This window comes from Oncorhynchus nerka, linkage group LG8, assembly GCF_034236695.1.
Source record: "Oncorhynchus nerka isolate Pitt River linkage group LG8, Oner_Uvic_2.0, whole genome shotgun sequence".
In the NCBI taxonomy this organism is placed as follows: domain Eukaryota; kingdom Metazoa; phylum Chordata; class Actinopteri; order Salmoniformes; family Salmonidae; genus Oncorhynchus; species Oncorhynchus nerka.
This window is the reverse complement of record NC_088403.1, coordinates 53970971-53984616: the sequence shown is the minus strand read 5'-3', so window position 1 is coordinate 53984616 and position 13646 is coordinate 53970971. Positions and strand designations below refer to the sequence as shown.

The window sequence follows — 13646 nt, the reverse complement described above, 5'->3', positions numbered from 1 at the left end:
TAAGGACCCCTTATTCACGTCCTCATTACATATAGTGCAACAAGAGCACTCATGGCCTGTAAAGTTCTCTACTTTTGATAGGAATCACCATGGTCATGACCATAAACTGTCAACTTCATCTGTTTGTTACATTTAATTCGGTTTTAGAGTCATAAAGCAACTGAGGAAAAATACAATTGCTACTGCATTTACCACTTGAATGAATAAGAAAAATTCACATTTTGTAACTCTGTAAAACATCAACTCTGCCAGATTTTTGTCTAACATCAACTCAGCCAGTGCTGAAAGATCTGATAGAATAGTTATGTTTCTATTGGGAATTTTAAATGTAATAATTTTCCATATTTTACAAAAGTTTGTATTGAACTTTTATATGTCTGTTTTGAGTATCTGTTCGTCAGTGGTTCGTCAACTCTGTCACTGATGGAAGTCAATATGTTTTGGTCAATATTCTGAAACAATACCGTAATCACTGTTCTGCAACACACTACGCTTAAAAGATTGACGTTTTTGCTATGCAAGATGTTCGCTTGATAAATGTTGTTTTATGTTCTAAATCTAGAAAAACATGGCAAAATGCTAATGAAATTTGCCCTAGAGCATTATATAGTGCTATAAAACAAAACAAAAACAAGTTTGGAGATTTGTTTTACATATTAAACAATCAAGGCCTTTAAACACTTGCAGGCCAGGTAGCAGACAGTTAGCCAGCCTGCTACCTTAGTGTAGTCTGCCACAAGCACAGTCAGTGTAGTCAGCTCAGCTATCCCCATTGAGACCGTGTCTGTGTTCGCTTTAGCAATCTAACTGGAATAAAGACCTCCTCCATTACTCTAATTATTGAAAGAGATTGTGATATGTCACATCTCAAAATAGGGCTACTTAATGTTAGATCCCTCACTTCCAAGGCAGTCATAGTCAATGAACTAATCACTGATCATAATCCTGATATGATTGGCCTGACTGAAACATGGCTCAAGCCTGATTAATTTACTTTATTAGATGAGGCCTCTCCTCCTGGTTACACTAGTGGCCATAAATTCTCACACAACCCAAAGATTCCTAGATACCCTTCCAGACTCCCTCCACCTACCAAAGGACATCGGAGTACAAAAATCGGTTAACCACCTAACTGATGATCTATATTTAACCTTGCATATTACCCTAGATGCAGTTGCACCCCTAAAAACAAAAAACATTTGTCACAAGAAATTTGCTACATGGTATACAGAAAATACTTGAGCCCTGAAGCAAGCTTCCAGAAAATTAGAATGGAAATGGCACTCTACCAAATGGGTAGTCTTCTGACCAGCTTGGAAAGACAGTACCATGCAATATCGAGCCCTCACTGCTGCTCAATCACCATATTTTTCCAACCTAACTGAGAAGAATAAGAACAATCCAAAATGTGTTTTTGATACTGTCGCAAAGCTAACTAAAAAGCAGCATTCTCCAAGAGAGGTTGGCTTTCACTTCAGCAGTGATTAATTCATGAACTTCTTCGATGAAAAGATAATGATCATTAGAAAGCAAATTATGGACTCCTCTCTGAACCTGCGTATTTCTCCCAAACTCCGTTGTCCTGAGTCTGCACAGAACTGCCAGGACCTAGGATCAAAGGAAACACTCACATATTTTTATCCTGTATCTCTTGACACATTCATGGAAATAGTCATGGCCTCTAAACCTTCAAGCTGCATACTGGACCCTATTTCAACTAAACTACTGAAAGAGCTACTTCCTGTGCTTGGCCCTCCGATGTTGAACATAATAAACTCACTAAAAGTGGCAGTAATAAAGCCTCTCTTGAAAAAGCCAAACCTTGACCCGGAAAATGTTTGGCCTATATCGAATCTCCCATTCCTCTCAAACATTTTTGAAAAAGCTGTTGCACAGACACTCACTGCCTTCCCGAAGACAAATAATGTATACGAAAAGCTTCAGTCTGGTTTTAGACCCCATCATAGCACTGAGGCTGCACTCATGAAGGTGGTAAATTACCTTTAATTGGTATCAGACCAAGGCTCTGCATCTGTCCTCGTGCTCCTAGACCTTATCGCTGCTTTTGACACCATCGATCACCACATTATTTTAGAGAGATTGGAAACCCTAATTGGTCTACACAGACAAGTTCTTGCCTGGTTTAGATCTTATCCGTCGGATAGACATCAGTTCATCTCTGTGGATGGTTTGTCCTCTGACAAATCAATCAAAAACGTTTGTCCTCTGACAAATCAATCAAAAACATATGTCCTCTGACAAATCAATCAAAAACGTTTGTCCTCTGACAAATCAAAATGGTTTTGTCCAAAAATTATTCAGAAAGCTAATGCATGCTTTTGTCACTTCTAGATTAGACTACTGCAGTGCTCTACTCTTTGGCTACCTGGATCAAGCACTAAATACATTTAAATTAGTGCTAAATATGGCTGCTAGAATCTTGATTAGAACCCAAAAATGTGATCATATTACTCCAGTGCTAACCTCTGGCTTCCTGTTAAGGCTAGGGCTGATTTCAAGTTTTTACTGCTAACCTACAAAACATTACATGGGCTTGCTCCTACCTATCTCTCCGATTTGGTCCTTCCGTGCATATCTACACATACGCTACGGTCACAATACTCAGGCCTCCTTATTGTCCCTAGTTTTAAACAGCTGGAGGCAGGGCTTTCTCCTATAGAAAAATGTGAGCTTTTCATTCAAGACAGGATATATATATATATATTGTTTCAGGTGATAATAAAACATGTTTTGTTTAGTTACTTTTTCCTCAACTTGTTTTTCTAACTTTATGGCAAGTCAAGCTAGCGTGCACTGCAGAGCAGTTAGCTAGCTAAAAGATACCATTGTAGCTAGCAGCCTCCACCTAATAATTATTATCAAAAACAAATGTCATTACCATCACAATAAACTTAAATGGGAAGCAACAGCCAATGTCTATTATTTAACATTACCATTAAAATAGGACTTTTTTAGGAATGGGTAATTGGTTACAAGTTGCTAGCTATCCAATAAAGCCATCACTGAAAACCACATATATCCATCTTCTTCTGTGGTTTAGTAACTTCCTGCAGACAAGTTTTGCCTGCCTCACTAACGACGCCTTTTGCCTGTACTTTACCTTCTGTACTGTACCTTCTGCCTGTACTTTAGCCTATTGGATTTCCTGTTATCTACCTGTTGCCTAATCTCCCGGACTACGTTACTAGCCTTTTCCCTGCCTGTACTGTTGCCCTTTTGGACCCCTGTGTATGACCCCCCTGTGTACGCCCGCCCCTGGACCAAGCTACCTGCCTCCTCCTGTGGTCCTTTGCAATAAACACCTGCTGCACCCTGCGCTTGAAACCAGCTCTCTGTCTCCCCTTGTGTTCATTACAGCTCTGTATTTTCTGCTGGCCAGCCCCACCACCACCACCACAGAAACCAGTATTAATGTCAAAATAACAAGCAAAACAGGCCCCAAAAAATATATATTTTTGTACCTAAGTGTGGCTTTGCCCCACCTGCCCTGAATGACGAGTCGCCACTGCCCATACCTAATGATCAGCTGTTGTCAAACATGAGTCTGGAAAGACAATTCTCTTCCTCAAAAGTGTGTAGTGAATGCTACTAGATGAAAAGCCGAAGTGAGTATAACATCCTGGCATTTAAAGCATACTTGATTTTTTAAATTTCACATACTATAAAACATTCTATTTTTGCAAACCTAAAATGCTTACTATTTAGAACGGAAATATGGATATTCAGACACGGCCAGTATCTTCTGTCATCTCCTGACTTGAAGCGCCCCCTGTTGTCTGAATGCAGCGTGTGAGAGAGACTGGGTGTATGTGTGTTCAGGACGGTCCTGTAGAGAGGAGGGAGTTCATGAATAAGCCAGCCAGTGCTCTGTGCCAGGTTTGTTTGTCACATCTCCCTTGTCTGCGCCTTATGCAAATGGTGGTGGGGGGCTGCGCGAGAGGGTCCATGGGAAACTGGGGGAGCTAATCCACCATGTTGAACAGAGGAGGAGATGAGGACTTTTCAATTCAACCCCCATTAACACCCACACATGCACAGCTGAACACCTGTTTATTTTCCACACATCGATGTGTGTAAATCCCACGGTCTGAAGAACACCCAAACCTATATGTCCCATATTAATTGGCCTCAGTGTGTTGATTGTGGATGTCATCTTGCAAGAAAAAACATTTGAAATGGAAGACAAATTATATGGGAATTGGCAGTGCTGAGTATCCTTTCTTATCCCCAAAAATATATATATTTTATTTCAAATAGTAATTCAAATATGATTGCTTTATTGTTTTTAGAAAGTGTTTTACTTTTCTGTTTAGATATTGAAATAGAATCTCTTGATATATAGCACCTCATTTTCAAGAAAGACAGAGGTTTGAGTGGCAGGTCTCTCGATAAGAGAGATGGGACAGAATCCAAGGCTTTAGTTCCTATAGGTACTAACAGGTTTGTTTTAGAAAGCTGCCTGTTTCTGTCATGCTGAAGTAACTCCATCTCCCCTCCCTCCCTCTCTCTCTTTACCCTGCAGGAGGTTACTGAGGGAACTCAGAGAAGAGCTTTTTGTTTCACGAGCCTCCATAAGGTCCACCCTGGCAGGAAAAGTCAGAGAGAAAAGGCCAAAAACAAAGGCAATCACTAAAAAAAAAACTTTGCTTGAGCACTGCAAAGCCTAATAGGAGCGAATCGCCATCTATTTAGCTTCTACAAATCACTAACAGCAGGCCTTGATAAAAAATTATGGAAAATATGTAGGATATGAGAACCGCCAAAACACTAGACTGTAGCCCCGCTATTGAAGCCAGATGTTGAATTTAACTGGCCAATTTTGATAAATAGCATAATGATTACCATTAAACATCAGGGTAATTTTATATCAGTCCGGCACAATGTTGTTCTTCTTTTATAGACCAAATGAACTCAGCTCGGTGCCCAAGGCCAGGTGCTAGTTTCACCTTGATCAGAACCATGGCATGTGTGTCTCCACAGCATCCTGTCCCAGAATACATGCGGCGGCAGCCATTTTTGTTTTTGAAGTGGCTTATCTCGTGGGCACAGCAATGGGGGTTTTGGTGACGGCTAATATTGTGGACACAGTGATAGGCGTTTTGGTAACAGCTAATAATGTGGGCACAGTGATGGGTGTTTTGATGGCAGCTGATCTTGTGGGACATAGCAATGGGGTTTCAGTGGCTTTAATTGGAGTTCATTGGAGTATTAGCCTGCTTTGTGCCTTATGCAATGTCCAAAATTCCAATATATCTGTGTAAAGGGCTTAGGACTTCAATGTTTCATAGTCGTGACTTAGTGACCCACACTGGGATTTACCTCACTTGCTCCTCTGTCTCCAGTCAGCTCCCAACTCAACACATATCAGAATATACCAAGTTCAAGGCCCATGTGTAGACACCTACAAAGCTCACCAATTCGCTTGAAATATAACCCTATAATAGAACATCCCCATACCCACCTTCCCCTTCACTTCCTCCCAACCTGTTTAATAAAAGGATCATGCCTACAACCATAGTTGATGCTCTAGGCATGTTATCTCATTAATTGGGATAAATGTCTCAACGACATAACAGTTATTACACGTTGAGCTTTAGTATTTATTGACTTAGACCAAAGTAACTTTCAAAAGAAAATGGACAGTTGCCTAAGAATTTTAACAGACACAAAGAAGATGTAATACAACAGTCATTTTTGTAGCATAGCTCATTTTATTGTTTAAACAGTTTTGCATAGGAAATATATCCACGTCCAGTAATTGACTGCAGTAAAAACATCTGCTAGCAGTATAGGTTGGATATAACAGTAACAATCCCCGAAAATGTTGAGCCTTATTTACACTGATTTTAATCTTGTGGCAATTTTAGCCCCTGCACCAAATGTAACCATCTCAAAGGCATTGCCTACTGCTTTAATGTTCTAAAATCAAAAAAGAAAACAAAAAGAAGGGATATCAAGGCCTTCGCTATACAGTTCAAGACGCATACCTGTGGTTCCTAAACTGTCAAATAAAAAGATATCAACAAAAAGGTTTCAAAAGTCCTCTAAAACCTACATTCAATACATACGTAGACTTTTGCACACACCTGCTGTGTAACTACAAGTTACTACTGGAGACTGTTACGTATGGTTTAGTTGGTGGTGGTGTTGTAGTAGTTGTGTTTTTTAATTCACCTTGAAGTGATTCGCCATAGTAATAATGTGTGTGCAGAGGGAGTAAAAGTGCCACAAGACCCATAAGAAGTCAACCATTCTGAGAAGTTGGCAAGCATTTTCAAATGTCATTAGTTAACATGATGTAGCAATTGACAATCCAAAGAAACACACTGTCCAAACGACGTGTACACATAGCTTTTTCCCCTCAAAGAGCAAGCATGAGATGGGCGTACCCAGCTGACCTTCAAGTGAATGAAGCACAAAAAAAACTCTTGCAAAGACACATCTCAAACCAAAAACAAAACAACAAACAAAACTAAAAATTCAAAAAGATTTGAGAGAACACGCCAAGGCGCCCCACACATATCGCTTCGCTTGAAGTTGTTTCACTTTTTTGTTGTTGTCATATCACATTTATTGACAATGGACACTCCACTGAGACGATGAGCTTGAACAGGCACTGAATTATTCATATATTTAGTTAAGTGATTAGTAATACAGAAAATGCTGGTTTTTATGTTTCCTGCTTACAACAACAACCTGATGTTAATAATCAATACATGGAACACATCTATTGCTCACGTAAAAACACACCTCCTGAAAGCACTTTTGTCCATCCATCTGTCCTCTTAATCCCTAGAACACTGAACATTAAGTAAGTAGAACTACACAGATATTGCATGATTGCCACTGGTCTTTCTTGCATAAGGTACTGATTGAACGGTTGACCATGGATAGCCTACAACAATCATTACTGAATATTGAATAATACCCATCTCTGTCATGCCTTTCTCATCTGTGGGCCTACATGTCATTCTGTGAAAACGGTTTAACCCTTGTACATGATGTCCATAGATGATCAAATCAAATTAGCCCTTTGAAAATAAACATTATGCAATGTATGCAACACAAAACCTGCCTATATCTGTCTACTTATTAAATATCTACCATGAGTGGGACACTGATATAAAAGGTATTTTCATCCATGTCGGGTGAACGGTTCAGAACTTACAGGACTTTTTGTACATAGTTAGGAGACCAAAAGTACTGGGACAAATTCACTTATGTGTATTAAAGTAGTACAAACTTAAGTATTTAGTCCCATATTCATTGTAAATAATGTATTGCGTAATTTTGTTGTCACTTTTATTGTAAATAATAATAGAATATGTCCCTAAACACTTTACAGCATCCTGAATGAGTTGTGAATAATGATGAGTGAGAAAGTTAGACGCACAAATATCATACCCCCCCCAAAAATGTTAACCTCCCCTGTTATTGTAATGGTGAGAGGTTAGCATTTCTTGGGGGTATGATATTTGTGCGTCTGTAACTTTCTCACTCATCATTATTCACGATTCATTCAGGATTATCGTAATCATGGTAGCATCCACATTAATGTAGTCTTTAGAAATATATTCTATTCTTATTTACAATAAAATTGACAACAATACATTATTTATCATTCATTTCAATTGGGCACAAAATAATCTGAAACACAAACAAAACAAACAGAAAATGAATCCAACAAGTTCGTAGAGTCACAAACTTGATTGCATGTTATGAACATGGAACCAAACACTTAACTCTTTACTACGCTAATACACATAAGTGAATTTCTCCCAATACTTTTGTTCCCCTAAAATTGGGGGACTATGTACAAAAAGTGGTGTAATTTCTAAACGGTTCACCCAATATGAATGAAAATACCCTCAAATTAAAGCTGACAGTCTGTACTTAAACTTCATAGTCATTGTACCATTTCAAAGTCTTGGAGTACAGAGCCAAAAGAACAAAAATGTGTCACTGTCCTAATACTTTTGGAGCTCACTGTAGATGAAATTATGAAAAGTGCAAAAATCTGTGATGCCTAGGGGCCACAAAGGACTTACTTCACCCAATCCTTACAGCGGAACTACTTGCTTGATGTTGCATACACATGCCTGTTCCAAATCCAAACCCATAATGGACACTTCAAAACTTTGTCAAATGCTAGGTGCCAAATTTCTCGTGGATTGTTGCATCATCCTGTAATTAAGATTTTTCTAAAGGAGGACTTTCGTGGGATCGACATAACACACTTGATATTAACACAGTAGAACAATCTATGATGACACTTCGAATGTTACCCTGGTATTTCACTGGTGGTGGGCTCAAACCAGGTGCCTTTATTGTGAACTTACATGGATAGATCTCCCCTACGGTAGAACCCAATCAGCCCCCCCCCCCCCCCCCCCCTCTCTCTGACATGGATTCACAACCACATAATCACATCACACATTCTACTATGGCCACACTAACAAAAACAAGAATTTCAAATATTACTGAAATGTTTCCAAAATGGAAAGTTTATTTTTATTTTATGGTTCTGTATAGGATACTTTACCTTAATACAGGAATATTAAAAAGTTATAAAATCCTTTAATTTTGGATTATTTGGGGAGAGCTGGAGAGTAAATCAAGCCCAGCCTTGTTTTTTCCCCCTCCTAAAATGGAATTGACTTATATAATACCCAAGATGTTTGAAAACAATCACAAACAAGGGTGTCAAATAAAAAGCGTGAAAAAGATTACAGTGTACAAACTCCTGTCTATAAGGCAGGTATCTCTATAGAAAGACCCTCATCTTCGCTCGATGTGTCGTGTCACCCTCTCTATCCCTCATGCATTCTCTCTTACAAGCACACACACACACACACACACACACGCACACACACACACACACACACACACACACATACTCATAAACACACATTACTCGCAAGCTGCCAAAAGCAGATTTTAACCCCAAAGAACTACTGCTATCGACGCCACCACGGCATTCACCTTTAAATACACCCAATCTTCTACCCAAAATATCAACATCAAGTCTGACACGTTTCTATCACACGTGACTAAGGGAAAATGCCCTTCAGTGGGGTCTCCAATGGCCAGAGGCTGCAAAGCACTTGTGGGGGGGTTTTTCACACAAAAAAAGCAGAACAGTGCACATAGAATGGGGTGGTTTTTGTTTTGTTTTTTTCATTCCCAAATTCAGAATAAGTTTCTTGGTGAAGGAGGAGAGAATAAGCTTGACTTGAGTTTAGGAGGTTTTATACACTTTCTGGCCCCTCAAAGAGTGTTGCGTATACAGCACAGTACCTTTCTTCGAATTAAGCCGGTAAGAATGTTCACAATTGCTGGGATAGAGTGCAACAGGTAACATCGTTGTGGATAGTGTCTATTTGAGATATAAAAGTCATTTTTTGTATCACAAGGTGGGAGAGTTGTGATTGGAATTTGTAATGCCCTGTAACGCCTGAGATTTTGTTTTTGTTCACATATGTAATATATTTTTTTGTTTGTTATAGATTTGACGTAACACACTTGGGGAAGACGATAACCTATGTGCTACTGTATGCAAGTTCTCTATTGTTGTTCTTCTCCGGGCACTACACAGTACAATGAAAATAGCAGAGGTCCTTCCTCTGTAGTCCATAGCTTATTACATGATAAAATCAAGGCTCCCTATAGCGATAACGGGTAGAGATATCCCCGGGGTGTATACAGATATAGTGCATATATGTTGATTAATACTTTCTTTAGACTGATTTGACTGGTTTCACATGGATTTGTCAGTGTGTTGATTGTACCGCATGTGTAACAGGTCACTTTATATATACTGTATTTTTAAGGCATCTACTTGGGAATTGCATATAGTGACTGATAATAGAATGACACCATGTTATGTTTAAGGGTTAATGCTTATATAGCTTCCTGCTATTTTTTTTTTTTTTTTTACAATTGCAGTATGATTTCAGTTTGCAATTGTGGGTCTGATTAAGGTTAGCGTGTTCCTCTCCTGATTTTTTTTTTTTTTTTTTGTGATGGTCCCACAAGTCAAGCCGTCTCTCCTGTGAAAATGAGCTTAGTCAATGTCACATGCTAGCACCCCAGGTGGGAAGTTGAATGCAAAGAGTCAAGTTTGTCACAGTAGACAGATCAGTGACTTTGCAGCTATACGAGACCAACGGGTGCATTCTTTACAGGCGAACAGTAAGCTTAGAAAAATGGCCCCCTCCCTCCCCCAAGAAATAAAAACAAATTGATACATGTCTCTCCATCTGTCAATACACGACAATAAGACCTTGTCATTCACTGCATAGAAAGCAGTCCCTACTTTGGTCAATTAAAAAAGGAAAACAACAACAACGATATCAACAAAATAAATGCATTACAATATTGTCTATCTCCAAACTAGCCTCTAATAATTGGCGTATCTATAAGCACTACCTACATAGGCAAAACTTGGTATTGCATAATTTTCATAAATCTGAATTCTTCTCTCCTCAATAGTAACTGGAAGATGGAAAAACAATAAAACAAAAATGAAAGGTTATTCGAAAACCACCGAAAACACTGAAAAATAATGCTGGTGATTATAGACTTTAGAACGGCAACTATACTTGATATGCACCGTAACTGTGAGAGAAAGTAGTAAATGAAAGTAAAAAATCAACAATGTCACAATTTTCATTCAGAGTACAAAAAAAAAAGTATTATCATAAATTGTTTAGTTTCTTTTCTATAATGGTAATAAATGCCGCAAAAAAACAAGTGTAGTGATATCTTTATATTCAAAGGCAAGGCACGTAATGTGGACTATATGTCATCGTGCAAATGAAGAGTATTGGAGAGATTTGTCATATCTGGACTTGGAGAGAGGTCAAGTCAATAAACCTACCTTGCACAATTCTAGATTTCAGGGAATGCCACCATTGTATCTGGGATTTTTAGTGTTCAAGTGGCAAAAGGTGCAACCCACTGCAACCTTGCAGGTTCGAGGTTGCACAAAAAGTGTAGATTTTGAGACGTACACATACATTTTAGTGAATGACTTTAACAGCCTGCATTCATTTTATTTTTCGTCAAGTCATACTGTAAACACAAGCTTCATAAGCTAATGGCCAAATGAAAATGTTATTGATTTCGAATGGCATTTTATACACTATGTGTGTTTCATTTTTTTTAACTTTCTGTTTGTTATTTTTTCCACAATAAATAAAAAGCTCCCCATGAGACTGAGTAGGGCTCAATAGAAGTGCTGGCTTGTTCATATTCAGTACTGCATAGATATCTTAATGCGCACCTTCAAACACATCTCTGCATGTCAGGTTTAGTATTTTTTTCTTTCCATTTTGAGACACAAAGAAATGCAACTGAAATCAACTCAAATGTTTTTTGAAACATTTCACGTTTACGTATTTAAACCAAAAAACGTATATTTATCCCCTTTCCTTTAGAGTCTTAGGGCTGACAGACTGATAGCTTCCCTTCAAAAATTCAATTGCACTTGCCTCTTTCGAGTTTTCAAGATTTTTTTTTTTTTTAAATCTTTAAAAAAAAAACTTTTTCTAGAGGAGATACGAATTCTTTCAAAAAAGGGGTCAAATCTCTAACCTAAAAATAGTGTTTAGTCTTCTTTTTTTTACCATAGTAAGAGTTAGGAGTACTCTTAAGAGTATAACTAACTTTTAAGTAAATAGTAGTACAGAATCAACAGGATAATGAGTCAAAAAAAAAAATATCACAGTAAACTGAAATCTAAGGGAAAAAACACTCTGAATTCACAATTTGTTCCTATGGTTACACAGTGAATAGTTTGATATAGAAGGGGTAAAGGTCAAAGTTGAATAACTTACAGTCGGGTACGTCTACTACCAGCCAGTCTTTGTGTGTTTCAGACCACCACTTCCCCTGTTCGTAACCAAGGTTAGAAACTCCCAACATCAAAATGAAGAAGAACACCACTATTAGACTAAGAGTTGTCATGCAAAACATTAAGGCATCTTAAGTTTTTTTGTACAGGATACATCACAGTATTTTGAATAGAAAGGCTCTTTTCACACAATGACTGACTGGCATGGCGAAGGGTTAGCTAGACTGGACCGGATCAGTTTTGCTCCAAACCTACTCGAGTCTTCTTGGCCAATGTCCCGAAGGAGGAGGGGTCTGTGGGAGGGGGGAAGGGGGGGAGGGAGAGAGGGGGTAAGCACCATTGTTTTAAGTGCTGCTTGCTGGTTAGTTCCCCCGTAGCCGACACTTCTTGCCCCTTGAGCGGTCTTCAGTTCTCTGCCTCTGTGTGGAGGAGGGGGGGTTCACCAATGATGTTTATGCTGTAGTTCTGGTGGACATTTGTCGGCAGAATCGGAGTCCCGTTCGTGACTTGGAATGGAACTAAGCTCGCCCAGGTACCAGGACTGTTTAAACACAACAGAGAGAGAAGGAGAGAACGGAAGAGGGTTTTGAGTCACCTACATTGAGCAATGGAAGCGTTTGGACACTTTGGAAAGCAATCGTGAAATACTCTGCAGCATTACATTACACTGTAACACGACATCACTATAACATGAACAGTTAACACAAATCTACAGTAAATTAACCAATTATTTTGTTAGGCAGAAAACACAATTCTGTGTATATAGCATGTATGTCTTGTTAGGATGTGTCATTATTATGCAGCGTCAATCAAAATGTCTACGAATCCATCAATCAAATTCTATGGCAGTGTTTTTATGAACAATTGTTTTTTTTTAAACGGCACCCACAATAGTTTCATCCCTCTCATCCAATCATGTTGCTTTATTCAGGGAGAGTTTGATGTAAAGGTCTTATGTCTAGTCTAATCAGTCTATGGCTCGAAGGGGGACACAGTCAGACAAAGCGCTTCCAGTGTATTCCGCCGATTCCTCTGAGGAGGATGTCAAGCGAGGATCACACCTAATCCCATATTGACAGACCCTCTCCATGTTGATCAATGGTGCTACGGAAGGGGGTCGGGGTCTTTACAAATCCTCCTCATCCCCATTCAACGCACGCTAATGCAACACAACACAGCGATTGTTCACCGGAGGCGCAAACCGAAAGTGCAGCCTGCTTTCGAAACACAAACAATGTGTTGTTGTTCTCAAGGGGCTCAATGATACGTACATGTCGAATAATGAATTAATTATCCCCCCCCCCCACACACACATAGCTGCTACGTCTGAAATACCTGTCTTGTCTTGCACAATTGCTGCATTATAGGCCAACACTATATACAGGGCCTGATATGTAGACACTACATAGAATCTTTTTTTCCCGGGGGGTATGTTTGAAGGTTATTTAGGTTAACCAAGTCCCGCCACTGCCCCATGCAGGTGTAAGGCTTCCTCAATAAATATGGAGAAGAGAGTAGATTCCTGTTGTCAGTGGGATAGGAAGACTACCTAACGAGGGAAAAGGAGAGGAGTGGGAACCGGATATGGTGGAACACAGACTTCATTTTCCCTGAGGCTGTCCCATCTGACAGGACTGGGTCTGTGTCCATGAATGGTGTCCAATGATCTGGTCTGCATTTTATACAAAACCCTGGGAAACCCTCAGCTAAAAACAATGGGAACCACATATTCAATAAGTTGCTAAGAGGATCATAGAAAATAAAACAAGAG

General features: G+C 39.1%; 1 protein-coding gene across 1 annotated transcript in view; it reads right to left on the bottom strand.

The window, feature by feature from the left end:
* Positions 1-5709: 5709 nt before the first annotated feature.
* The window catches only part of LOC115133563 (nuclear factor 1 B-type-like), a 105667-nt gene continuing 97730 nt past the window's right edge, over positions 5710-13646 (bottom strand). Inside the window, 1 exon segment of the mRNA XM_029666945.2 lies at positions 5710-12416. Coding sequence (XP_029522805.2) covers positions 12281-12416 — 136 coding nt within the window. The 3' untranslated portion in view covers positions 5710-12280.